This window comes from Hylaeus anthracinus, unplaced genomic scaffold (assembly GCF_026225885.1).
Source record: "Hylaeus anthracinus isolate JK02 unplaced genomic scaffold, UHH_iyHylAnth1.0_haploid 0, whole genome shotgun sequence".
NCBI classification, from domain to species: domain Eukaryota; kingdom Metazoa; phylum Arthropoda; class Insecta; order Hymenoptera; family Colletidae; genus Hylaeus; species Hylaeus anthracinus.
In genome coordinates, this window is record NW_026533254.1 from 16,792,662 (window position 1) to 16,820,584 (window position 27,923).

Below are 27,923 nucleotides of genomic sequence, written 5' to 3' on the forward strand. Positions count from 1 at the left end.
AAGTTGATCTCCTTATTGGCTAGGGTCAGGGGCCCGCTAGATTTTGACGCCCATAACACTAGCTATGCACACCGTTGTTCTCCAAGTGCGCATGCTCAAAAAGACAACCAATCTGGTCACACTGCGTATCCATATAGATATACGTATATACATATATCAACCTAAATGCTCTCTTGAACAAATTATGGCATTGTCTCTTATCAGGGGTAAGAGTCTGCAATACGGAAATTCGCAGTTACGTTTCTTATCCTGCATCTCGACCATGAAGGTAATTATAGTCCATTCGTATTTTTAGAAAGTACTCGTCTCTGTTCTATTAGCGAAGAAACAGCGTATTTCCATTTTATGCAACTATCGAAACGAAGAATTTTCGTTGCTTTGAAAATTGTCAGAAGAGAAAGAGGGAGAAAACGTGTTATCGGAATGTGCAAATTTTCAATCATTTTAGCGATCAGTGTTCAGAATACAGTTTCAATTTATTTCTTACCATAGTCAAATTTTTCTAACAAATAACGGTCTTGTTTTGTAAGGCTGTTCGTTCTTTTACACTGTAACATACTTGGCACGTTCGCTGGGGATGACGCCATTTGGCGGTTTCGCTTACTTAATGGCGTAGCTACATATTTTGCATTCAACGAATATCAAACAATAAACGTACTCTTTTGTTATTTTTTAAACGAATGATTCTTTCTATCAGTTGTATTACTCTATAAAACGGGAGAGCGTGTTGTTCAACATTCGCCGAATGTATGACTGTACCATAACCCTGAATGGCTAACCATACTTCAACATCCTTGGTGATTAAGTATCCGTACTTTTCACCTAGAAAATTGGACAAAATTCGATAAAAATATAATTAAATATGGTACTCATATCAAAGCTACTTAATGTTTAAAAAATATATGAATTAAAAATATGTACATATATCTTATGGAAACATTTATTCAGTTGCTTATCTTTGATATCATATGTATCATTTACATTATACCGTATCTTCCGATAAATCCGCAACGAATTTGCAGAAGACCTCCTCTGTTTAACATTTATTCATGCTATTTTAATTTTCTACAGAAAGGATTGGTGCTCGGTGTATATGAAACCGAAGATGAAAAGAAGATTTCGTTGACTCCAACAGCAGCTAAATACAATGAACTAGTTAAAGGAAAACTACAAAAAAATCTTTTGTTGTAAGTCTGTATTTCATAACCTATAATATATTTTGCTCCATAATTTGCATATTTTTGTATCACATGTTTGTGTAAAATCTGTGTTAATGTTCTTTTCATCGAACACATTTTTCTTTGCACAATATGTGAAACCAGGTTGTAGATAAGTATCTATATTCAGGTATAAGTATCGTACACCTGATGTTAAACTATGTTTTTTTCACTTCGAGCAAATACCTGGTTAGTCAAAGAAATACAATGCACACGTCGAATGGCACAGAATCGCGACAAACGTAAATTGTAACGCGCGATACGATTTTGTATATTATTTTTGTAATTGCGTTTGAAAATTATGTGGATTAATGTTAATAATGTAAAAATGTTTTGTTGATAGTTCCAGCCTGAAACAATTGTTATAATGCTGCCTGAGCTTTACATAATATTCAGATTTGCTTTTCCTTTGTTGTTTTAAAAACTTTTTCATAAAGTATTTTCTGTTAATAAAACTCTTGAATTTCGAGTGAAATTTATGTCCCGCAAGCTCACTAGCATTATTTTCATTGTTTCAGGAGAGACTAGACTGAGAGACGGTATTGTACGCATGATATGAAGCAAAAAGCTTGCCGCGCAGAAGGAGTTACCACACGTATTTTATTATATAAAAATCAGTTTAAAAGCATATTATTCCGAAAGTAACAATTTCCAAAATTGTTGGTTCTTTAAACTGGTTATTAGCAAATCAAAATTACTATTAACGTGAAAGAGGCTTCGAACGACATGAAATTAAATACAGACATATTAACATCATTAAATATGTTTTAAGCGATATGATAAAATATAGTACAACTTAATTTCAGTTACGAAGAATAATGTCAGCTATCGGTGATAGTAACTTGGGAAACGATAGCGCCGCTGGGAGTAGTAGGGGAGTTGGCGAATGTAGTAGTCGAATAAGTAAACAACACCAATCAGCAAATGTTCTCCATAGGATTAGTGGCTCACTCGAAGATAAAAATAATGATTATCTCTGTCCTATTTGTTTTGAGGTGATCGATGAAGCTCATATCACGCGTTGCGGTCATACATTTTGTTATCGTTGCATAGTTAAATCCCTGGAAGCCAACGGGCGTTGTCCGAAATGTAGCTACTCGTTGACACAACAAGATATATTTCCAAACTTTTTGTTACACGAATTAATTTCAAAATACAAAACTCGAATTAAGGGTCTCGCTGAGTTAGGGTCTTCGTATACAGCTGACGGTAGACACAGATCTTTAGGGACAGATATATCTCTGCCACCTTACGATGGACTGAGAGATATCGTAGCTGCGGAGACTGCTAATCTCACTTTACCAGATGTAAATGTAATGTTAGAAGTATTAACGCAAAGGAAGCACTTGCTTGAAGCGGAAACGTGTGCGGCACAAAACAAACTACTGCACGAATTTTTAACCCATTTACTGCAACAAAAGGAGGAACAGAAAAAGCAATTGCAGAAGGAGATAGCATTAATTAAAAAGGATATGGAAGAAGTCGAGAGTATATTGAGGGACGTCCAGAGCAAATGTCCCAGGATAGAAGATTTGAAGAGATCGAGCGAAAATGATACCGCGCAGGTGTCGGCTATTAGAAGAGAGATGATAGGCCTTATAGATATAATAGATTCAAACATGGTAAAACCAAATGAAAAAGCGCCCGTGTCCGCAAACGATACATTTACTACTAATCCTCCAGTAAATCAAAAACAAAGTGATTATACAGCAGGTTCAACATTGGCCGTACGTAGAAAGAGAATGCACGCTCATTTCGATGATTTCGTACAATGTTATTTCGACTCTCGAGCGAAAGAGCTGCTCCTTGGGCACAAGCCTCAAGCTCCTAGCGAGACATGGCACGGTACAAGCTCCGGGCTTGACGTTTTCAGAGAAAATCTTGTGAAATTCTCCAGATACAATTCTCTACGTCCATTGGCGACATTGAATTACTCATCAGATATTTTTAATAACTCCACTATCGTCTCGAGCATAGAATTTGACAAGGATAACGAATTTTTCGCGATAGCTGGCGTCACGAAGCGTATAAAGGTATTCGACTATAGTGCTGTTATAAGGGACACGGTAGACATTCACTATCCCTGTGTAGAGATGGTTTCCAGTTCGAAGATATCCTGCGTGTCTTGGAATTCCTTTCACAAAGGAATGCTAGCATCGTCAGACTACGAAGGTACAGTAACAGTGTGGGATGCTGCGACTGGTCAAAGAACAAAGGCGTTTCAAGAACACGAGAAGAGATGCTGGTCCGTAGACTTCAACGATGTAGACACTAGGCTCATAGCATCTGGTTCAGACGATGCTAGAGTTAAATTATGGTCTCTGAATAACGATCATTCCGTTGCTTCTTTAGAAGCGAAAGCTAATGTATGCTGCGTAAAATTTAATCCTCGAAGCTCGTGTCACCTGGCATTTGGATCAGCAGATCATTGCGTCCACTATTACGATTTACGTAACATGAAAGAGGCGTTGTGCATATTTAAGGGGCACCGTAAAGCTGTTTCGTACGTTAAGTTTATTAACAAGGAGGAGATAGTATCAGCGAGCACCGATTCGCAGTTAAAAATGTGGAATATCAACAATCCACATTGTTTGCGTTCGTTTGTTGGACACGTAAACGAGAAAAATTTCGTTGGTCTAGCCACTGATGGCGATTACGTGGCATGTGGATCAGAGAATAATGCACTGTATGTGTATTACAAAGGACTCACAAAACAATTATTCTCCTATAAGTTTGACGCTGTTCGAAGTATATTAGAAATACAAGAACGAAGAGAAGAAGATCTGAATGAATTTGTGTCTGCAGTTTGTTGGAAGCAAATGTCGAATGTCGTGGTAGCTGCGAATTCTCAAGGGATTATTAAAATATTAGAACTGGTTTGAATATGATCGCTGTTTAATATGATGTTTAGCGCGTACCTATGTGTGTTTTGAAATTTATTTTATTTGGTGCTTGGACACGAACAATGACGAGGGAAGCAAAGATTTATTCTAAATGTTATAGCAATCTGTTGCAAGGGGAATTAAAAGATTTAAAATTTTAAGAATTAACAGGTTTGTTACACGAAATTATTTATTAAAATAATTAAATAAATTAAAAGGAATTAAAAGGTTAGTTACACGGAGATCTAAATTATTAGAGACTAACTTATTCAAGGAAGTTAGAGTAATACTCTGAGTGTTGAGCAGCACAAATATTTTCTTCTAATTATATTTTTTACTAAAAATATTGGTACTGTTACTTATTGTGTTTTTGGGTTAATTATTTCCTATTTTAGTTGTAATTTAATAGACTGAATCTTAATGATAAATATTTTATGTTAACATTAGGAACACATGCCTTCTGTCTGATCATTTATAATATTGGAATGTGGCCTTTTATAATTTCATGTTAATTTAGTAGTAATATTTAATGCATTAATGCATTACAAAATGAAAGTTACTTGCACAGTAATTAGCACAATTCATATGTAATAAAATGTTCTAATCATATAAATTTGATTTTATTTTTATCCGATTTTGGTCATAATTTTCATTATGTATTAAATAATATCCGTTTACAATTACGCGATATAAATTATTTACTAATTTTTAAAATAGAGTAACTTGTTTTAGTGTATCATATATGATATGTAAATTACAAATGGAACAGAAAAGTTTATTGTTATAAATAATCTAAAATATAAAAAGTATTTTTGTGGATAAAAAAAAATAAAAGAACACTTTAAATTGTCAGATCACACTGAAAATTCTGACGTGAACATGCAACTCTAATTGTATGATGTGATTCTTGTAGTAAATGTCTTGCCAAATAGCCTAATAAATTAAATTCAATAGAGTAGGAATATACAAGCCGATATAAACGATACCGATTGCTGTCTATTCGATTGAATTTGTGCCAAGAATATTATCTCAGCTAAGGAATAGTGAATGTGCTTAGATTGCATTAAGTTCCTACTATCAGTGTTAATACATTCTTCATATGTTAGCATTAGAGCTAAGAAAAGATGAAATATGCGATAAAAAATAGTAAACTGTAAATACTTTTAATTTATAGAATTAGAGTACTTATAACGTATGTATATATATTTTAATTTCAATTACTAATAATAGCTTTCTGATAAAAAGTGTAATTACTAGTAATTTCATTATGTGTAAAAGAGAGAAAAATTTACATTTACTATTTTCTATTTAAATATTTTTTCGCTTAGCTACGAATTGTACATTTTAAGCAAACCATTTTCACGACTCGTCTTTTAAAATATCAATGTGTCAATTTTCAATAGTTTCATTACTATTTACGTGATAATATTAAAGTAAATGCTGTTACAAATATGATAAACCCCATGACAAATTTACATACTTACATCACGTGTATACTTAAAACAAGGAAACGAATTTTGGTAATGAAAATATAGTTTTACATTGTACTATATTATATTTCACAAGGAATTCTGTACTGTTATACATTTTTATTAATAATGAATACATTGGGAATAATTGTGATGCCTATTTTTGATGTATTGCTAGTGTAAATCCACTATAGAGCAAACAATACAATTGTGAATTAATATGTAGCTTTAACTGTGGGAAAAAGTAATTGTAATTGTAATTAATAATTAGAATAATTGTTAGAGAAATTAGAGTAATTTTAAAGAAGTATATTCTAGAATGTATGTGAAGGATAGTATATTTTTAGATTATATTTTAAAAATTGCAAATGCTGCAGCATATGCTAATAAATGACGCCTAGAATTATTGTAACGAATAAACTTGTGAATTTGTGTCTCAGTACATTCATTAGTAAAATTTTTGATCGTACAATAAATTTACCCCTTACCTTAGCAATGTACGTTTTCATATTTCATAGATTTTAAATAACATTTAAATGCTTGTACCGCTACAGAGCAGGTCCAAAAATTCCGCTAGGTCAGGCTAGAGTATTTTGGGGTTTGGACGAGAAGGATTATGTAGGAGTGGCAGTTGTTGGTCTTGGAAAGAAAAACCTTGGCATTAACCATCAGGAAGAAGTACACGAAGGAAAAGAAAGTGTACGTATAGCTGCAGCAGGTAAATATTTCTTTTGTGGTGGATCTATTTCTTCTAACATATATTTTCCTAAGATAATATAGTAATTTTAATAGTCGATGTTCATATTACGATTTAATAATTATTTTAATCATTTGTTAAAATAGCGGGTTGTCGTGCATTGGATGACGTGGATATAAAAGATATAACGTTGGAGACCTTAGAGGATGCAGAAGCTGCTGCTGAAGGAGCTGCACTTTCAACGTGGTTCTTTCAAGGCTCGAGAAGCAAGGAAAAGCGGAAGATATTTCCCAAAATTTCACTCTTCAATCAAGAAGAAGAGTGAGTATAATTCTGTTCATTTTATTTACAAAGTATGTACTCTTATAGATTTATTTATATGTATGTAGACTAATTTATTCCCTTGTTAAATACGATGCAATGTTATTTCGCTTTCTCTTAGATATTTTCTTAGTTTAATTGCAAATACAGATTTTGAATATGAATAGGTATCTATGGTGTCGGTACCATAATTCAGTGGCGCTATCTAGTGTGAAGAATGGGAACTGTTTAAGCTTAGCAAGAATTATAAGAAAACCTCAGACAGATGTTGAATTTTATACTAATAATGGCATTTTTATGTGAAGAGAAGAATGGCGAGTCGGAAATATCAAAGCTCAAGCACAAAACTGGGCACGCCAACTTGCGGATACGCCAGCCAATCTGATGACCCCTACGATATTCTCTCAGGAAGTGAGCTCAGTCCTCACTCCATTAGGAATTAGCGTTCAGGTACACGACAAAGAATGGGCGCAACAGAAAAAAATGGGTTCCTTCCTCAGTGTAGCTAGAGGCAGTTCCGAACCACCCAAATTCGTTGAGATGCTGTACAAAGGTGCTGACGATAATTCTCAGCCAATTGTATTCGTTGGAAAGGGTGTTACATTCGACGCTGGTGGTATTAGTCTCAAGGTAAAATATTATTAGGTGGAGTAGCAAGTTTATTGAATAATAAACATATCAAATCAAGACAAACATATCAACACTTGAGAAAATCTTGCAGCCGAATCATTATATGAATAACAATTTTAGCCTTCATCTGACATGGATGAAATGCGTGCAGACATGAGCGGTGCAGCATGCGTGTCGGCTGTTATTCGTGCCGCCGCTGAACTTAAATTGAAAGTAAACATCGTTGGTTTGATCCCTCTTACTGAAAATTTGCCTTCAAGCACAGCAACTAAACCTGGTGATCTTGTGGTTGCAATGAATGGTAAAACTATCATTGTAGATAACACAGATGCAGAGGGTAGATTGATTCTTGCTGATGCACTTTGCTACGCTCAAGAATTTAACCCAAGGTACTTACCAAGTAGACTTAATATCGTATGATTCGATATAGATGTATACAATAATTTGTGTATGTATATAGATTTATCTTGGATATTGCAACGCTAACTGGTGCAATGAGAACCTCTCTAGGAGGAGCAGCAACTGGAGTCTTTACAAATGATACTGGTCTGTTTGAGATGTTAAAATGTGCTGGTTTACTGACTGGTGATCGAGTATGGAGACTTCCTCTGTGGCAGCACTTTACTGATGAAATGACAAGTAAGATAAATTAGAACTTTTGTTTATACTCTTAAGGGGGTAACTAATATTCCTGACAAGGATCTGAAAAAGTTCGTAAATGTTCTAGAAAGACTGACAATAGTTTATATTTACTATCGATGAATATCGGAGAAAAAAAACATTAATTTTATCATTTAAATTTTAGAGAAGGTAATAATGTAGAATAATACAATATTGGTTACAGAGAAAACTAAGTCAGCTGATGTAAATAATATGGCGAAAACCAAAGGTGGTGGCGCGTGTATGGCGGCTGCTTTCTTGCGAGAATTTGTTCCAAACGATACACCGTGGCTGCATTTAGATATAGCTGGAGTAATGGGTCCTGGACCTGACGAGTTACTGTCGTACATACCAGCTGGAATGACGGGTCGTCCAACTCGTACGCTCATTCAATTTTTACAAACATTGTGTTATTAAAATTTACAATTATTTTAAGTTGAACGGTGCAAGTTGTATGTTTTATTTTTATATATACGTATGCATATGTGTATACACGCGTGTATATACATATATGTTTTGTCTGTTTTTTTTTTTATGCATATGTATAAAAACACGCATTTTATATAATCGCTACCCACCACCTCCTTTTTTACATTCCGACATTTATTCATATACCCGTAAATGCATTACATTCGAATACAAAAATAAGAAAGAAAACAACGAATCAAATCAATGGGAATGTAAAATAAAATTGAACTAAAATTCACACAACTTATCAAATTTGTAATCGTTACATTTTTGTACAGAATTATATTACCTTACAGTACGACAGCATTTAGTACAAATATAATGAATTCTTAATTTTCTTGTACAGTTGATTTTGTTCATATTATGTAAAAAGCTGAATTCGGTTAATAGTAATCAATGGGCACGTCAATGATTATTAATAACCATGTTATACAACAAAAATAAAATAAAGGAGAGAGGCATACAACAGGAATAAACTTGTACGACGATATCACAAAAAGAAAGAATATAAAATATATACTAATTTTGTACAAAAAATGGCTTAATAGATGGTTTTATCCGCGGGAGGTATATCGTTATTTTGGCAATTTACACTTTATTTGTGTCGTATCTGAAATACATCCGACAGTTTTGATCAACATTTGTGTAAACATTACATACGACTTGTAAAAGTGCTAACAATTATTCGAACTTAATATAATAAAATACATGATTTATTGTATAAAAAAACGTGCCTCTAATTCTATGTACATGTGAAATTTATGTTACTTTTTTACCACACATTGTTATGTACAGTTCTTACTGCCACTCCCCTTACATAGTTTAAAAGACAAACTGATTATTCTTTTTCACGGGTACATCACATTTTGCATAGTCTTCTTCCGAGTTTGTTACAGTATAAAGACTGATGCGAAGTATTCGAACGAATGATTGCGATTCACGCGAGTCGCAAAGCGAACAAAATATTTTTACAAAGTATACTAAATAATATTACATGTTCGTCATTTATGTTGAAACGATTTAATAAAACTGGCACTACTTAACTACATCTTTTCAATGGATACCCTGCTTTTTTCAGAATAACTAATGGTCTGCGACACGCATATCTGTATCACACGTAGTTTCCCCTACGTGTCGCAAAAAGTTATTTGCAACACATTCTTAGGACTAAATCGACAAGCATTTCGATGCTTTGGAATGGAAACAAAATCCATTGTTTTCTTTAGAGAAATCAGCGATCACAATAATTTCCGACATAGGAACAGTGTACAAATGAAATTTAGTGGTTTCATTAATTTACGGGCAATTTTTCATCGTTGGAAATTTTACTTATAAATTATAATTTTGCGATATATTTGAACGCGCGAAATAAAAATCTGCTATATTTAATTTAAGTTGTTTACTGAAGTGGATTCGTTAAGTATTTAAAAAATAATGTACAAACATCCAATGATAAGAAATTGTTGATAAAATATAAAGCCACTAAATTTCATTTATAAATTGGTTCGATTACGGCGACTATAAACTCACAACAACGATGGATAGGAACAGTATCTTACATTATCAAATTAAATTACTGTCAAACCAGTGTTGGGCAAGCTTTAATCAAAATAACGATTGGCGATTACAGTAATCGCTCGTTATTATCGTTGATTAAATAAGTAAGATAAGTATTTTGACCGACTATGTTGCACGATAATTAGCGTGAAAGGGTTAGCGGTATCAAGTGTAAATAAGATTATACGACAAATTACTAATCGTAATTATTTACGTCTAACACCTTTAATCCTCTCATACTGATTACTATCGATTAAATCGATCGTAAATCATTTACTTTATTTGTTATACGAATCGATTTTTATCTAAATAAAATATTGTTTGTTATCTGATGATGGCTGACTAGCGGTTAATATAATCATCAATCGTTATTTGTTGTAAATGATATAATCACTGATCAGCTAACGTTCATCGCGATTAACTCTGGCGACAAAATTTTCAAACGCGTCGCATAATCGATTAATTACAAAAATCTGTCGATTAATGCCCAACTCTGTTTATAAATTAGGGCTAGGACTATTTGAATATAAATACATTAACTTCTTTTTACCAAAATGTTTAGAAAATCGTTAAATATTCGAACAACTAGCCTTAGTCACTGTGTCGTCCTGTAAAAAAAATTTGAGCGCTGCACTTCGCAATTTCTCTGCTTATTGTTTATTATATTAAATAATTTTAAGTAAAGGTAACGATGCGTTGTAAACCTTACAATAAACAAAAATTGCGGACACCTTGCTCTTCGATACGTGGTGTTCTGAGCAATCGCATAGTCTTGCATGCCTCTGAAGCATTATATTCGAATACTCAAGTTTCCGAATGATATTCTAAATATTGAAATTAACGAAAGGTCGGAATATTTGAATACAGGAAAACTCGACAATTAGTCCCAGCCCTAGTGTAAACATGTTCATGTACACGGTGGTGGAGGCTGCTGCTGTGGAGAGGGAAGGGGCGCTGCCGCAGCAGCTGCAACTGCGGCAGCAGCAGCATACGACGACGGGTCCGAAGTATCGAGGAGTGGCGGTGGCGGAGGAAGACTTCCTCCGGCACTTCGTCCTTTTCCTCTGCCTCTTCCTCGACCCCGACCCCGGCCCCTCCCCCTTCCGCGTCAACTCCGCCTTTCCGGCATTCCTATATTGCTCGTTGTCTTCTCCAGGAAAGCTAGTGGTCCTTGAAGGGCACTACTTCCTACGCCTCCCACAGGGAATCCTGCCCTTGCACCTGTCACACTTACTCCTCCTTGAGTCATAAACATCCCTTGTTGGCCCACAGACACTCCAACCCCTTGAAGACCTGTTGTAGGAGGAGCACCTGTTCCTTGTTGTACCTGCAATGTCACGTCAAATATTCTATAGCGCAATGATACTATTATTACATTATATTTTATATATACTTTTATCAAATGTCCTATATGATAATAGAAAAACAATGTAGGTTCAAAAGTAAATATTTCAAAGATTCAACAATACCATTAATATTACTTAGCGTAGAGACCTCGAAAGTACTGTACATACATGCATATATTTTATATAGATATATATAGATTTACGAGTGAAAATAATAAATGGAATTTACGATTCGTTGCAAGCCAATATAATAGGTTGTCAGGAACAGTAATTAGATAGGCAAGGGAAATGAAAGAAAGCACAATGTTTGTTTTTTTTTATCCATGAACAGAGATTTATTCTGCAACATCTACTTGCACGTGAAAACAACACAAGAGAAATGGCACACGTTTCCTTGCAGTTATTCGTTTGCACGAATTGCTGCAATGTTTTTAGATTAATATCACATCTAAGACATCCGTGTGAAAAAGACACATGTCGATTTATGAGATACAGAAGAATAGCTAGAATAATTATAAAATAACTTTGACGTGTAATTATACTACGATTTATCATCGATAAGATTTCAACATGATCTTTCGAATATAAAGGCGTTCGTTCTTAATAGCTTTTATATTGATGCAGAACGCATGCATACGTTTACATGCAAAAGATATTTATCATATTATAAACAAGAAGGCTTATGAATACTGAGAAATATCTTATATCTTTGACAATTTTTTTTTTTATACGTGATGTGAAGGAATATGTATATGATGCGAAAATATGTGAAAGAAAAATTAAAATATATAAACAGATATGTATACATGTATGCAAGTATATACTTTGTTTACGAAGTCACATTGGATTTCAAATATCGCTATCTGCTCCTAACTATAATATATGCGTAACAGGGATCATCAGGTTTACTATTAACGTTAAGCAGAATAATCTGTGCTTATTTATTTTTTATTGCCGTTATCAGATTTATTATGTCGGTTTTTGGCTAAACATTTGTACACATTTTAATAATAATCGTTTTGGCACCATTTTACAACGTGTTTATGCAAGTATATCTATCCGATACTTTCTTCTTTTATAAACGAAATTCATGCTTTTATAATTCTATATCGCAGTTACTAATAAAAGCACTTTAATTTTTCTTTCTTACACGTTACACTCTCGTGGATAGGAATTATATAAGGCACTGATTACAGGCAACGCTAATGTACGTTGCTTTTTGTGCGGTAGGACTGAACAATTTTATGTCCTGAATAGCTATTATTTTTAAAAAAAAAAGGAGCAAAAATAGTTTCTACAATTCTGACGAATATTTCAATCACAAAAAGATTACTTAACAGTTTAATCTATACATCTTATACATTCACACCCACATGCATACACACAGGCATGTACAATCATTCGATAGTGGTATTCATTTTCAAATTGTAACGATTAATATAAAAACCTAATAACAATAAATATACCATTTCGTTTAGAACAAGAGCATTATAGCGGGTATAAATAATCTCACGACATAAGTATAACTGTATGGTGCAACGATATTTTGCATAAAGAAATTCTGAATACTTTACATTATCGATAAGTTTGGGTTTACAACTAAGGCGTGATAAATGTTAAAGAATAATAATTCAAGATGTTATCGTTAACTATGACCGCCACAACAAAAGAAACATTCTTCAAATATACAATTTTCGCTGTCACGCATTTTCGATAATCGTATTGCGTCACATTAAAAAATCTATCTCCAACGCTAATTTTTAAACAGCTGCCTGAATACAGGAGTTTCAGCTCGTAACGGTATTACTTAAATACCTGTTGCTGATGAAGTTGTTGTTGCTGCATTTGATGTTGCATTTGATGTTGTAACTGTTGTTGCTGCTGGAGCTGCTGTTGATGTTGCAATATTTGCTGCTGTTGCTGCATCGTTGCACTTCCAGCTCCATTTGCAGTCTGTTGGTTTTGTCCACTTTGGGTACCATTTGGTAAACCTAATGTAATGCAAAATTATTATGCACACTTACGTTGCACAATCTTTTAAAGAGGTATTCTAGTTTAGCATTTGGAAAGTTTAGAAGTATGCTTCTAAAAGTCTTGATTGAGCTTTATAAACATAGCTCATAAACATATAATTTAAATCCTGACTGTTCGGAAACTTTACAGAAAACTGTATAAAACATTGGTACTTAATTACTGCCATTTTGTTAATTTTTAAGATACTTTTAACTCTGAAATTGTGATAAAAATTACTTCTTTCCTACAATGATTATACAAACTACATTTTTAAATCTACTGTATATTTTTATATGAATTTAGCCAGGCTAGAATACCCTTGTAACACATTCACAGTCTTACAAATTATATATGAATTGTAAACCATAGATTTCTAAATGTCCAGACTGTGAACGTGTTAACATTCTCACCATTAGGGGCCGGACCTTGAGCTGGAGATTTAGCCCAACCTTGCAGGTCTGCTAACAGATTCTGCCATACTGCAATTTTATCATAGTGTCTCTTTATAAGATCTTCTTTACGTGCTAGTTCTACTCTGAGATCGTTGATATCTTCCTTTACTACTAGTTCTGGTTTCAAGGCGGACAGTAAAAATCTTTTTTGTAGAAAGAAAGCTTCCATTTGCCTTGCAAGATCTATAAATCTTAGGGTAACTTGTTCAACTTCGCTGCGAGCTTCTTCTTTATCCACAGTCAAGCCACCAGATACTCCGATCCCATTGTTTCCTAACCCTTCGTCTTTTGTTGTTAATATACTCAAACATTGCTGCAAGTAATACTTTGAATTAAAAAAACAAGTATATATACATATATAAACTGTAATATCGTAAAACAATAAAATTTGATAACGAATCATAATAGTTTCTAGACTATACCTGAAAAGCTTCTTCAAACTCGTCGATTAGGTTACCGTTACCATTAGTGGGTGTCGCCATTATACTTGAGGTATTTATATACAAATAAGATGTATAATTAATTTAATTTAATTATACGGCAGATCCATCGTAATGGTTTAAAATAAAACTAGTGTCCGTGGTTAATGTACACGTTTATCAATTAAAGAAGATAGTAAGAAAACATTACAATTAAATGAAACGTCACGCACAATCACTAATATATACATTAGGTACGATATTTAAGTTCTGTGACATTTAGTGCGGCGTGTTTTATGTCATTTGTAATATTGAAATTGATATAATATCTACGACTAACTTTTTAGACTACACTTCCCACTGCTTCCCACATGTTGTTTCTACGACGTTAGTCAAGTAATACTTAAATAGTAATCGATATACATATAGATAGCAAAGAAAATATTTGATATCAGGGTACATTTGAATTTATTGTTTAATTGTTCTATTTATGAACGAAGCATATTCATCCTTTTTTTCCGGACTAATTGTTTAATATATTTAATAAAAATATAAAATTTTTAAATATTGCATCACCACTGGTACTAATTAATAAAATGCACGATTATTGCGTTACAAAAATATTTAAACAGTATTAAAAAAATGATTTATATATTATGCATGTAATAACCATACATGCAATGTTTATAATTGGTTATCTAATTTTTTTATTTCAAAGATAACGTGTTTGGACCTTCTAAAATTTTTGTTAACTATAAAATTTTTCCATATTTTTTCTTTAAATTTTTGTTTGGAATTTAAAAGTGATTTTGATTCAATGGTTCTGTTTATGTATCATCTTTGTACAGTCATGTATATATGTACAGCATTGTACAGTGTACACTTTTATATGCGATTTATCAGGATTTAAATTTGATGACCGTTAATTAAAGCCGTAAAATTATTGAGCAACTGTACTTTCTTTATTTATTCAATATTTTGATTTCACAATTATATATGAGTACGAGACCAGATGAACATGTTAAATTTATGATCGTATGTGTTCGAAAGAGGTTAGGTTTAGCTGAAGCAAGCTGTAGTGTTTCGAATTGTTAAGTATAAAATGTTGTTATTATTACTATTTACATATGTTTAGCAGTTTTACATTACACGAGGCGTAAATATTTTACAGGAAATCATCGTAAAGAATTATTTGCAATGAAATACGCTAGCATTAGACAAAGAAGGTGAATGTTAGGTCAGTGTTACTTTAGTCGAAATCCATTAAATCGAATTCCATAAGATCTGGCATGTCAGGCTGCGGAGGAGGTTTGTACCATGGATCTTCCAACTCCCATAAATCGGGATGTAAATCTTCTCTACCTGGTGGTGGTCCACATATTGGGCAAGGAGGGAAACGCTCAAGATCAAAGAATCTTTCGAGTTCTTCTGGATCAAAGGATTTAAATTGAAAACTTTTCTGTTGCTGTGGCACAGGAGCTGTATAAGCTTTCACTCTAGATGGACGAGGCATAGGCACCCCAATTTCTTCATCTTCTTCCCAAGATATGTCTTTATCTTGGTAAAGTTCTTCTTCGAAAGGAACATCTAATTGTAATTCATCTGGCATATATTCAGATGCTGCTATTCTTTCAAATTCTTCTTCCATTCTTCTGGCTGCTTCTTTTTGTCCCAAAAATTCACGGGCAGCTAAAATATCTGGATGATCTCTTCCATATTTTGGTTTGAGGTATTCGTCTTCGATATCATGGACTCTATATAAGTACAGTTATATTATTATCAAAGCTACATTGCATACAGTATTTGAAATTTTACTTTTGGACATATCTAGGAGGGCTGGGTGGCAGGCTGTCATCCCATAAAGAAAAATCAGCAGGAGGAGTTTCATCTCCAATATTAACAGCATTTCCACCAACATTTGCTACAGCAATAACAAAATCTCTTCTAGCTTGTTGTAATTCTGTTAGTCTGTTGTTCACTACTTTAACTTCTACTGCTTCTTGTTCATTAAGAGTTTCACTGTCAAAAGTAAACAGAGTTTGTATTACTATTGCAGGTGAAATCAAAATAGATGAATTCACCTGATCACTTGTATCGACCGATTTGCCACTTCCGACGTTATTTTCGATTCAGTTTGTACAGCCGAGTGTGGTACGCTAACAACAGTAGTTCGTTCATTGTTCACTGTTCCAGGTGGTATCACAATGTTGCTGATTGGTCCAGCTCCAATTGGTTCAGCTTGGATTACATCGGCATTCAACATTCTAGCTAATTCATTGGTCTTCTTAGATATAGCTTTCTGAGGTGTCTTTGGTCTCACTTGACTGGGTCCAGCTCTTGGAGGAGACGCGGATGGAGAACGTGATTTTACTCTGGACGCTGGTATCCTTTCTCTGCCCATCCTAATTAAAAGAGATTTCTTGTATGGTAATGGAAACCTTGGAGATATTTTCTTTACTCGAATGTAACAATGAACATTATGAAGGTTCAAAGGAAATTTAAATTCTCTTTCATTCAACATTCTTTACAATTGTTCATTGAAATCAGATTTAACTACTGTCGCGACCTGGAATCACCTCCTATCGGAGCGGGTGTCCTTCTAGGTACCCGATCACCGCCTACCGCCGCTTGCCTGCGTTCGTAATCTTGTTTAAATTTTTCTGCTTGTTTTACTCTAGCTAACATTGCTTTGGTCATCCCTGGCTTTTTAAAGTCCACCTTTTTTGGCTCATACGAAAGGATTCTCTTACGTGTCTTGAGCGGATCTGGCTGATACTTCATATCTGCATCGTGTCTTTTTTCAAATTCTTGCACCACGGCAGCGGCCTTTGCTTGACGCATTATTTGCGTCTTTGTAAGGCCGCTACCTGCTCGTGGATTTCGACGCATGTTTTCCTTTGGAAAGTAATATATCATAAAACCTTTAAAAGATGGATACTTCAAGAAGGGAGCAGTTCTTTAAAGAGAATAGAGAATTATAAAAATAATATTTAGCTGCACTTACAAAGTACCTATATATATAAAAAATAATTTATAAGAGGATATACTAATACATAGGGCCAAGGTTTAAATAAATATCTGATACATAATAACCTGTTTAACAATTTATTCCTTTGTGTTAATTTAATGAATGTTTTGTTGACAGTTTGTGGGTAATTTGTCAGGTTTTCATGTTGTATTTAGTGGGATTAATTCATTATTTTGCGATTACAGTTATTACATATCTTGTAATTTTGATGTTTATTAGTTACGAAAATTTGTACTGTTGATGAACCGAAAATTTATGTGATTTGTCAGTATGATAAGAGTTCGTGTTAAGAACTGCTTTTGTTTTTAATGGCATACGCGCATACATTCCGTTGAAATCAATGAAGTACAAGGGTTCTGTAAAGTAAAACGCAAAATATGTTTCAGAAAATATATTCCAAAATTTGTGTTAAATGTTACAAGAAAATAGGTACATAAAAGTATTTATGTATTCCAAATAAGCTTCGATTATTTCAAATTTTTCAAATGGATCTTCAATCGATAAATGTAGATCGATATCAATCTTACCATATTTATAGATATAAGACATTTACTGAATTTGTTGCATTCGAGTGTCAAACGTTGCAATGAAGAATAATTATAATTTCTATAAGTTTAATATGTAAAACAATTTTAGTTTAGCGTACTTCATGAGCGTATATTTATTTTTATTTAAATTTGTTACTGATCTATTTCAAAGGGTATCTATACTTTCATCGAGTGAGGTTGGCAACATCGATCGATACCCAGTCGATATGTTGCAAACGTAAGTCTGTATACCTAATATCAGTTGAAATCTTCATCAAAGTTAATTTAAATATCTCTAACAATGCCAACTAGGGCAGAACGCCCTAATTTAATGCCTTTTCAGGACACTCAGTACAGTTGGACGGATGATTTGCCAGTCTGCAAGCAATCAGGTGCGTAGCAATAAATCTCTGTAATATAACCTCTAAATGCACAATGTAAATATTTATGTTTCACAAATGTCCACTTAGGAGTAGGATTTTCCACGAATCAAATTTATCGCGAGGATGGGTATAGACAAGAGGAGCATCCATTTGAAGATCGCAGTTTTCATTGCCGTTACGATGATTCAACGTTCCTTTATGGTGTGTTTGATGGCCACGAAGGAACAAAAGCTGCAAATTTTGCTATGCAACGAATGGCTGCCGAGATTTTACTCGGGCAGTTGAATGGTAAATCGACGGATGAAGAGATCAAAGAAGTTCTTAGGTAACAATATAAATTAATATGTGAGAATATATAGTGCAATTTACAGAAAATATTCGTTTGTAACAATATATCATTCCAGGCAAGCATTCATAGCCGTAGAACGAGGCTATCTAGATTCAATTGGTGATCTTCTGGCTGAGCGAACTAGCTTACAGTTTGATATACCTGATGGCTTAAACTCGTACGAAACGTACCAAAAATTTCCTCATTTGGTTAGTTAGGATTCTTGACTGAGCTTAGTAATGAAACTGATAAATATTTGCATAGATCGTTTTTATACAGGTTGATAAATTAAATTCGTTAAACTGTGAGCTATCAGCAGGCACAAGCGCGGTCGTAGCGCTCGTGTATCGTGGAAGATTGTATGTTTCGAATGTTGGCGATAGTAGGGCGTTATTGTGTAAAACAGACAGCAATCAAGTGTTAAGGGTTATACAGCTGAGCGTTGATCACGATTTACGGAATGAAGATGAATTGTTGCGATTATCCCATTTAGGTTTGGACATTGATTCCATAAGACAAGGTGTGTTGATGATACTTGGATCAATCTTTGTCTTGTTGGCAAATGATAAGTAATTTATGTTGAAGGATCTCATCTTGGGAATCAGGAAAATACGCGTTGTCTTGGAAACTACCTTGTTAAAGGAGGATATAGAGAATTTGACGAATTAGCACCAGCCGCAGCAGAGCCTATTATCGCCGAACCAGAAATTCATGGCGGGATAGAACTTGACGATTCTTGTAGATTTTTATTACTTATGTCGCGTGGTCTTTATAAATCATTAGAAGAAGCAAGTGGTACCGATCAAGTTAATAAAGAACTTGCTCTTATAGCAGTTGAACAGGTGTGAAAGTATTTATTAGTAATTATAGAACCATGCAAAAATACATGTTCTAATGAAATAAATTTTAGTTTCGCGTGCAGTCCACATTAACAGGAGTTGCTCAAGCTGTCGTAGATAAAGTTGTAAGAATTCATCATGATATTAATATGAGTAACTCTCAAAGTACAGTGACTACTGGTAAACGAGACGACATAACTCTTCTTGTGCGAAATTTTAATTTTCCGCTTCCCCACGCATTGAAAAGTCCTACTAATCAATCGGTTAGATTTAATCCAATTGTAGAAACTGCTCCGATAACCACAATGCCCGAGAACGAAGATTATTTGAGTACAGGAGTTACCGATGAGAATTTCGATACATCGACGAGCGAAACTTCCACGACGTCGGATATGTACCCACCTGGTGCAAGACCAACGGATAGAAACGCTAGGATTAAGCCTTACGTGAATTTCTCCGAGTATTACGAGAACGTGGAGAGAAGACGGCGAGAAGGAACGTTACCAGAAGGTATAAATTTTTAGCAAAGCAAACTTTAATATTTAGCATTCAATGTATTTATAAATTAAATATAATTTATAAAAAGAACTTGTGTTTGTACAAATGCAATATTTATTTTGTATAATGTCTATAACAATCAGCAATATACTTATTTGCACAAACTGTACATACAAAGTGTTGTGTATAAAGTATACGTTTTTTTTTTTTTTAATTCTGAACCGGTACGAAAATTTGATACAATTGTGACTTACGTTCGTATACAGAGATTACAAATATTTGGTTGGATTAGCTTTGAGTCTTTCGAATGCAGCCTTCTCGAGGCATTCTCTATGATCGGGATGAGCGATTTGAATTAACGCGTTCGCTCTTTGACGCAACGTTTTACCGAAGAGTTGAGCTATTCCATGCTCTGTAACTATGTAATGCGCGTGGGCTCTGGTTACTACAACTCCACCACCTATTAAAGAAACGATCACGATTGGATTAAAAAATTAATATTCAGGAAAGTAATTTCTTCTAAGGAAATAATGCAAGGTGAATTTGGAGCTTCATACCAACTTTAAGTACAGGTTGGATTTTACTCTCTCCCTTGCTAGTAACCGAGGGAAACGCGATTATAGCTTTCCCTCGGCCGTCTTGGCCCATCGCAGCACCACGTGTGAAGTCGAGCTGTCCGCCGAAACCTGAGTACATTTTACAGCCTAAACTGTCTGAACATACCTGACCAGTAAGATCCATTTCTATGCAGGGATTAATAGTAGTCATTTTCGGTTGTTGCGATATTACTCGAGGATCGCTCACGTAGTTCACCGTAAGCATTTCTATGAAAGTAAATAAGCATTGTGCAGGAGTATGAAAGACATTGGATACAGATGTACACATTTTACACATACCTACAAATGGATTATTGTGTAAAAAGTCGTATACCCTTTTGGTACCAATCGCCATGGACGCGACCATACGACCCCTATGTTTAACTTTCATTTTATTCGAGATGTTTCCGCGCTCGGCTAGATCCACCATCGTGTCACCCATTATCTCAGTATGAACACCTAGATCTTTGTGATTGCCGAGGGAACAGAGAACAGCGTCAGGTATATTGCCTATACCGAGTTGCAAGGTCGCTCCGTCGTCTACTAGCCTTTGTGCTATAATCTTGCCAATTTCCAGTTCGATTTCATTTGGGGGAGTACTGGCTACGCATGGCAAGGGACAATCGTACTTCACGGCCCAATCGATGTGGCTGGAATGAATGACCGTATCCCCAAACGCTCTTGGCATGTGCTCGTTGACTTGAGCTGTGTCAAATTAGGAATGAAATTTGTTATCAGTAGATGCGTAACGTGAGCTTTGTTTCAGAATTCGTGTTATTCCTCTACTTTTATTTTATTCGATTCATAACCGTCGTTTATTATTAATGATTGTCTATTAACCAACGATAACTTTTGCCGAACTCAGCGCAGCACGCGTGCAATCTACGCTTACGCCTAGGGAACAAAAGCCACGTGCGTCTGGTACACTGACGTGAATCAGAGCGACATCAGGGATGATTCTTCTTTCATAAAAAAGCTTGGGCACTTCGTGATGAAAAATTGGTATGTAATCTGCTCTACCCTCATTAACAGCTTCACGGAGATTAGCTCCAATGTAAAAACTTACGGACCTGAAGTGCTCTAAAAGGCAATCATTTAATGTGGCTCCGTTAACATGAGACTTTATATTGGTTCCATAATTGAGAATCATAAGAATACTGTACTCTGAAATTCAGGACTTGCGAAAGGCGCGTCTCCTTCAAGAGCCATATGGAGCAATCTTACTCCGCGGAGATTATTGCAAACACCATGTTCGGTCATAGCACGGATTAATTCTAGAGGCGTTGCTGCGCCTCCTTGTATAAAAACCAAGTGCTCTGTAAGCAAGAGTTTGAGAAGCATTAATAGTAATTCGTGTTTTTTGTTTTTGTTTGACACGTCTGTATCTCTAAGTATTCTTTTTAACGATTCGATTGAATTAGTAAATACCTGAATTTATGATTTTTACCGCATCTTCTACACAAACCCATCGTGGACATCGTTTCAACGGATTCAATGGTTCTCGTATGTATTTTAAGCCACACATATTAAACGGTCTTTTCGGTGTGAATTTACCGAACGCTGACTCGACGTTTCGACGAAAATTAATACAAAACATTTTGCCGGTGAAACATATGACGCGTTAAAAATTGTATAAATGATAGAAACCCGCAAAAGTTTCCCGATGCGGTAGGATATAAAAGTCAATTACGTCGAAATTTAGATGACACATAATCTAAAGGATTTCACAACTCAAATGTCACTTCACGTCATATCATACTAGATCCGTTGCCATCTCCACGATTAGTATTTGAACGTCGCATTTACCGGTTTTCGATTTTTCAGTCTTTTCGATACGAACGTGTAAGTAACACACGCCCTATGACTAGTAGGCAAAGAAGAAATAATTATAGACAATGTAATACATGTATGTACATTCTATTTTAAATTTATTGTTTCAAATGCAATGTGCCTCTAATTATAAGGATAATTGTATTATACAGAGGAACGTTTTTAAATTTCATATAAAAAGTATTTATCGTCGTTATTTTAGCTTTAAATTATACACTGTTTTCGATCGATGCTTTTAACTTTAAATACTTGTCCAAAGTAAACGCAGTTTTCAGATTTCTTTTCGAGAATCGGTAATTCCCCTGAATGTTTACAACGAAAAACCTTCTCATAATTATTCAGAATGTGGTTATACGTGGTGTCGAGTGTCTGCTTTCGACTATTACGATTCTATGCGTTTATTTTGCTGACAAGAAGAAAATTAAACGAAATCGAGAGATAGTTTGCGATGGCGTTCTTCAGCACAAATGATTGTTCATTGTGCGCAGCAGACTGTCGCGAAATGCTATTAAAATTTGTTGATGTTACATTCTCAATGAAACGCTTATGGCGCTGGCATAACCTTCAGACGTTCAAATGCTGCTTTCTCCAGAACCTCTCTGTGATCGGGATGAGCGACTTGAATTAGTTCGTACGCTCGTTGTTGAAGACTTTTTCCAAATAAACTGGCAATTCCATGTTCCGTGACGACATAGCGGGCGACTGCTCTGTTCGTAACGACACCAGCGCCTTAAAATAAAAAAGTCAAGATTAGCATTTATTTATCAATGTAACGAATACATTTATGTTAGATACACATACCTGACTTGAGCACAGGCTGAATCTTGCTCTCACCCTTCGAGGTAGCGGATTGTAACGCAATAATGGGCATTCCACAGCGATCCTCGCTAATAGCTGCGCCCATGATGAAATCCATTTGTCCTCCGAATCCAGAGTACATTCTAGTTCCTATACTGTCGGAGCAGATTTGTCCAGTAATATCAACCTCGATACACGAGTTAATGGCTGTCATGTTCGGTTGCTTAGCTACTACTTTCGGATCGTTCACGTAGTCCACCACTAGCATCTCTGTAAGAGGTTATTTTTAAAATCATAAGTGTCTGAGCTTTGCCACTACTAACAAATAATGATTATGAACTGTATCTAAATAAGCCGATTATTATTCGTCAGTTTTTATTGTTTCTGAAAGTGATGGAAGGAGACCTCACCTATGAACGGATTATTGTTCATGAAATCGTACAACTTTTGAGAGCCAACGCAGAACGACCCGACGATTCGACCCTTGTGCATCTTCTTCCTATTATTCGTGACGCATCCTTTATGTACAAGGTCGACCACGCCGTCGCTGAACATTTCGCTATGAATTCCAAGATCTTTGTGATTTCCCAGCGCAGACAGCACTGCGTCCGGTATGCTACCGATACCCATTTGCAACGTGGCTCCATCCACTACTAAATTCTCTGCGATATTTTTACCGATTTGCTGCTCTTCCTTCGACGGCGCTTTTACAGGATGCATGGGTAGCGGCGTGTGATGCTCCACGGCGAAGTCCAAATGGCTAACGTGAATGATAGCGTCGCCGAATGTCCTTGGCATATGTTTGTTTACCAACGCTATAAAGAAATTTGTTTAAAATTTAAATGATTAGGAGTAAGGATCGTAGAATAATTATGGACAGAGATACGGTGAAGGTGGAATTAGAAAGATTTGAAAATTTACCTACGATGTATTTGGAATTGCTCACGGCAGACCTCACGCAATCCACGCTGGTACCAAGCGAACAGTATCCGTTCTCATCGGGAGGAGAAACTTGGATAAGGGCGATATCAGGCTTGATGTGTCCTTCCTTGAATAATCGTGGAATCTCGTGCAGGAAAATCGGAACGCAGTCCGCGGTTCCAGCTTGAACAGCTGCTCTCACATTGCCGCCGATGAACAAGCTAATAGACCTGAAATGTTCTGTATACAAAGCGTCATAATACATAGAAATATTATGTATATATATATATACACTACTAAATAAAGATACTGCGAATATTAAATTTGATCCATTTAAAATAACTTGGATTATTTGAAGTGGCTTGGAAATAAAACAGAGAATTGCTTTGTAGATCAAGTATGAACTTCTTTGCTATCTTTTTACATGACTCATGTGATGGGTCGTTGGTCTCGAACAGATTAAAAAGAAATTAGATTTATCAAGTATTAATAACGTACTTGCGTTTTCTGGTTTTGCAAACGGAGCAGCACCCTCGAGATGCATATGATACAATCGCACGTTTCTCACATCGCATCGGACACCATAGTCAGTCATTGCTCTTAAAGATTCAACAGGTGTTGCTGCTGCTCCCTGAATGAACACCACCTGATCTGTAAAACATTATTTAAATTTATATGTATAAATGGACCCATTGAAATACAAATGTATTTCATATTCAATATGCCAGTCAGTTTGTATTTTTATATTAATTTTATTATATATATATAGTTTATATAATTCGAGACTTAACGGTATGGCGCGATTAGACCCCTGGTGACCTTGAGCGAGCAAATTTGTAAATAAATAAAAATACATGAAAGATATAGAAAATTTGTAGATTATTTTTTTCAATTTTATTTCTAATGTGAATGAAATTACATCTGAAGTCGAACAATGGAAGTATTTTATTCGCTGTTCGAAGCAATTTAGCCAACAGAATGTATAAGTAAGTGGGGCAATGAAATTGCTTTGTGTATCATGTAATGTGCTATTTATATAACGGGAAGAGATAAGGTTAAATTTACAAAAAGGAAAATCTGCTATTGTAAATATAATTAGTCACGGGATAATAAACAAGGAATGTTAAACGAACAACGTTTATTTCATATTCGTGAACAGAGTATAAAAATATGCTATATACCAAAGTATTGTATTACGCGTGTTATACGTATAGTTTCCATGATGATTTTTATTACAATTTTTTATGATGTATTTCGATATTAAAATAAGCCCCTGTTTGTATTTGACTGCAGGTATTTAAACCTTGACCTCAAAACGCTCTCCATCTTGGCAAGAGATCACGAAATCGCGCGCGCTTGATCTATTTAACAAATGAAACGTACAAATTAAGTATAATGAATTTTCAGTTCGCTCTCCCATACCAAATTTCAACAACCTAATGTTCCGTTTGAAAACGACCGTTAACATCGATTATTCCATCGATGCTGAAAAAAAGCTAGTAATAAAATTAACATAAAAATACAAACTGACTGGCATATCGAATTTGAAATGCATTTGTATTTCAATGAGTCCATAAAGAGACATTAAAATATCAACTCTGACATGGCAGTAAATAGTAATAATTTACAGGAAACAAATTTATCAAGTAAAAAAAGATCGATAGCTCGTATCGGAAAGTAAATAGTAAAAATACGTAAACAGAGACAACTCGTTCTGATTTATTTATGTATTTGTATCTACGCTTACTCGTTTCGAGGTTAATATGTTTGTCCGAAATTCTATATTCGATCATGCTAGCTTCTCGAACGAAATCTATGCGCAAGGAATTCGTCGTGAATCATACCGAACCCTTTCTAAAATTATGTTTTTATCATTTATTTTTATGTTATTAACACGAGTTTAATAGTAGACAAGTGGAACGTGTTAAAATCGTGCACGGTTTTGTCTCTCGTTAATTATAAAAGTCGTTATTCTTCGCTAGAAAATGTTCGTAATGCATAAACTCGGTTTATCGTTCACACGGTCCTAAAGATAATCGCTATTACGAGGACGACAATGACTGTTTGTTCAATTGTACATCAGAAAAGGCGATACCGATTATCGTCCACGACGTTGTATACTTGAATCGCAGCTTAACATTCTCAGAAGTCGTTCAATTTCCATTAAAGTGACTTAACGATTTCGTAAAGAGGTTATAAAATAAAACTATACGCGTACCGTTGGTAAAACACTCGAGTCATTTTAAAAAGACGTTTCATCATTGCATGTACTTTCTCCTCTTCTTCGATAAAATAACATTTTTAACTAAAAAATTTGCTTATTAATTAATCATTGGTTTATTGTGAGACCATTTGATGTTACTATAATAATTCTATACTTTCGATACAGATTTTAGTTTCAATTTCGTTCGTATGTTACCACCTCCGACGTTTATCAAGTCAATCGATGGTAATCGGCGTTCATTGAGTATGCTTGGCATAAATAGTTACGTAATAAAAGTTATTGTTTCCTTTGCATCGTATAATTTAATTGTTCGCAATAATCGAAAGATGGATAAACGTCGAAATTGTAATCAATGTTAGCTATTGTTAATTTGCGATAATCGTACGCTTCGCAAACATTACTAAATGATAGCGTTACGCTGAATAAGCAATGTACATATACGCTCGGCGACTGTGGAACAATATTTCTTTATCAATAAGGAAGATATAACGATTTTGTTATCAATACTGGATGGTGTAGTACATCAACGATAACATCTTTTTTTTGAGTACAATATCCACGATTTTGTAACGGACCGTAAACGTACAAATGAAAAATATAATGGCGCGAAAATAGTACTGACGTCACAATGCATTGCCTACGCATGGTACGCAACGAGTCTTGAAATTAAAAACGAGGGGGGTACAGGAAGGCTCCATTACCAACAAAATCTATCGAATTTCAGTCTTTTTCTAACTCTTTAATCGACTGTTACGAAAATATTACAAATTCAACAGAATTCAACGAAACAGAATTCTCGAGTAAGAGGTCAGGCTCACGAATTCCTGAAAAATTCTGTAATACATTTACATTATAATGTCAAACGCATAAGATTGACGTTTCAGTTTCATTTCCTAGAGTTTCAAGGTTAGCTTCTTACGAAAGATAATTTATACGCGAAGGCAATCTCGTAAAAGAAATCGATACCTGCGGAATCGATCGAATAACGGAAATAATACTCGACGTGACATTACCGTGGCAGCTGGATTGAAAGGAAGTCATTAAATACCTGAATCTAGCTCTGCCTGTTCGATGGCCTCGTCGGCGGTTTTAAGCCAACAAGGTTCCTTGCCTGGTATTGGCATTGAAGGCTCGTTCACGTACGTGAAGTAGGTCTTCTTCGACATTTGAAAACAACAGGGCCGAGACGTAGACGTCATCGTTTTAAGAGTTCTCGACAGGTTGATTATCCCTTTCAAGGCAGCCATGGTTTGAAGGATATGCTGTGTTCTGTCAGTGATGCACGAGGGCACAGTGTCGGGTGGAACGACGATAAATAAATATTGAAAATCGGTCTGGACGAGGTATACGAAATATACGATTAAACGGAAATTATGAACTGCGAAATTTATAGCATTACTTTTCGGTAAAACGGGTTTCTCATACGTTAGAAAAAATCCTCGAACCAGCCGTCACCGTGTCTCGCAGCACACTCGCGCGTCTTCGGCGCGAAATTATCAGAATCAACTCTACATGTAAAACAAGTACCACCACTGAGTAGTTTAATAGATGAGAAACTCTTGTTGGTATCTTTGATGTTCGTGTCCCTGAATTTTCCATCTAGGTTTAGCTCCGAGCAAATTAAATCGATGGTTCTTAATGATGCCTTGGCTAAAATATATTCACTCTAGGGTAATTTATTACAGTCTTGTCGAGTCATGCTTTCACATGAAAGTTTACTAAGTAATTAACAAATTACTTAATCATTTCGTTAATCTAGGCTTTGATTGTGAAGATGGAAAATTTTGCAAAAAATTGTGAACAGGGCTCTGCAATTAGAA

The 27,923-nt window shown here is 35.0% G+C and overlaps 6 protein-coding genes across 10 annotated transcripts; 2 read left to right on the forward strand and 4 right to left on the reverse strand.

The window, feature by feature from the left end:
• The first annotated feature begins 64 nt into the window (after positions 1 to 64).
• On the forward strand, positions 65 to 9,387 carry LOC128889671 (E3 ubiquitin-protein ligase COP1-like). 2 transcript variants are annotated; one of them, XM_054147519.1, is made up of 8 exons: positions 65 to 268; positions 1,072 to 1,187; positions 6,123 to 6,286; positions 6,412 to 6,586; positions 6,892 to 7,216; positions 7,337 to 7,605; positions 7,677 to 7,855; positions 8,061 to 9,387. In XM_054147519.1, the coding sequence occupies exons 1-8, from the start codon at positions 65 to 67 to the stop codon at positions 8,291 to 8,293; spliced, it is 1,665 nt and encodes a 554-aa protein (XP_054003494.1). In that variant the 3' UTR covers positions 8,294 to 9,387. The 2 variants fall into 2 exon arrangements, with proteins under 2 accessions (XP_054003494.1, XP_054003485.1); XM_054147510.1 differs by lacking the exons at positions 6,123 to 6,286; positions 6,412 to 6,586; positions 6,892 to 7,216; ... (1 more) ...; positions 7,677 to 7,855; positions 8,061 to 9,387 and adding an exon at positions 1,736 to 6,010 and having other exon boundaries at positions 127 to 268.
• LOC128889701 (mediator of RNA polymerase II transcription subunit 28) lies at positions 8,391 to 14,626 on the reverse strand. Of its 2 annotated transcripts, none has more exons than XM_054147581.1 (4): positions 14,135 to 14,626; positions 13,686 to 14,025; positions 13,063 to 13,238; positions 8,391 to 11,228 (listed from the first exon to the last, which is right to left on the reverse strand). In XM_054147581.1, exons 1-4 carry the CDS (start codon positions 14,192 to 14,194, stop codon positions 11,010 to 11,012), a joined length of 795 nt encoding a protein of 264 aa, XP_054003556.1. In that variant the 5' UTR covers positions 14,195 to 14,626; the 3' UTR covers positions 8,391 to 11,009. The 2 variants fall into 2 exon arrangements, with proteins under 2 accessions (XP_054003556.1, XP_054003547.1); XM_054147572.1 differs by having other exon boundaries at positions 13,671 to 14,025; positions 14,135 to 14,554.
• Positions 14,627 to 14,976: 350 nt separating this feature from the next.
• On the reverse strand, positions 14,977 to 17,538 carry LOC128894082 (uncharacterized). Its single transcript, XM_054155548.1, has 4 exons — positions 16,695 to 17,538; positions 16,213 to 16,653; positions 16,004 to 16,150; positions 14,977 to 15,897 (listed from the first exon to the last, which is right to left on the reverse strand). Exons 1-4 carry the CDS (start codon positions 17,045 to 17,047, stop codon positions 15,381 to 15,383), a joined length of 1,458 nt encoding a protein of 485 aa, XP_054011523.1. The 5' UTR covers positions 17,048 to 17,538; the 3' UTR covers positions 14,977 to 15,380.
• Positions 17,539 to 17,556: 18 nt separating this feature from the next.
• LOC128896278 (TGF-beta-activated kinase 1 and MAP3K7-binding protein 1-like) lies at positions 17,557 to 19,903 on the forward strand. Of its 2 annotated transcripts, XM_054159529.1 has the most exons (8): positions 17,557 to 17,588; positions 17,859 to 17,924; positions 17,999 to 18,078; positions 18,157 to 18,394; positions 18,474 to 18,606; positions 18,677 to 18,917; positions 18,983 to 19,239; positions 19,308 to 19,903. In XM_054159529.1, exons 1-8 carry the CDS (start codon positions 17,572 to 17,574, stop codon positions 19,758 to 19,760), a joined length of 1,485 nt encoding a protein of 494 aa, XP_054015504.1. In that variant the 5' UTR covers positions 17,557 to 17,571; the 3' UTR covers positions 19,761 to 19,903. The 2 variants fall into 2 exon arrangements, with proteins under 2 accessions (XP_054015504.1, XP_054015503.1); XM_054159528.1 differs by lacking the exon at positions 17,557 to 17,588 and having other exon boundaries at positions 17,739 to 17,924.
• A 100-nt stretch (positions 19,904 to 20,003) lies between these two features.
• Positions 20,004 to 22,100, reverse strand: LOC128896280 (4-hydroxybutyrate coenzyme A transferase-like). Its single transcript, XM_054159532.1, has 6 exons — positions 21,759 to 22,100; positions 21,494 to 21,646; positions 21,171 to 21,410; positions 20,631 to 21,035; positions 20,292 to 20,558; positions 20,004 to 20,194 (listed from the first exon to the last, which is right to left on the reverse strand). Exons 1-6 carry the CDS (start codon positions 21,925 to 21,927, stop codon positions 20,004 to 20,006), a joined length of 1,425 nt encoding a protein of 474 aa, XP_054015507.1. The 5' UTR covers positions 21,928 to 22,100.
• A 131-nt stretch (positions 22,101 to 22,231) lies between these two features.
• Positions 22,232 to 27,598, reverse strand: LOC128896279 (4-hydroxybutyrate coenzyme A transferase-like). Of its 2 annotated transcripts, none has more exons than XM_054159530.1 (6): positions 27,152 to 27,598; positions 24,378 to 24,530; positions 23,880 to 24,119; positions 23,369 to 23,773; positions 22,962 to 23,228; positions 22,232 to 22,889 (listed from the first exon to the last, which is right to left on the reverse strand). In XM_054159530.1, exons 1-6 carry the CDS (start codon positions 27,348 to 27,350, stop codon positions 22,705 to 22,707), a joined length of 1,449 nt encoding a protein of 482 aa, XP_054015505.1. In that variant the 5' UTR covers positions 27,351 to 27,598; the 3' UTR covers positions 22,232 to 22,704. The 2 variants fall into 2 exon arrangements, with proteins under 2 accessions (XP_054015505.1, XP_054015506.1); XM_054159531.1 differs by having other exon boundaries at positions 23,880 to 24,109; positions 27,152 to 27,294.
• Positions 27,599 to 27,923: the final 325 nt, after the last annotated feature.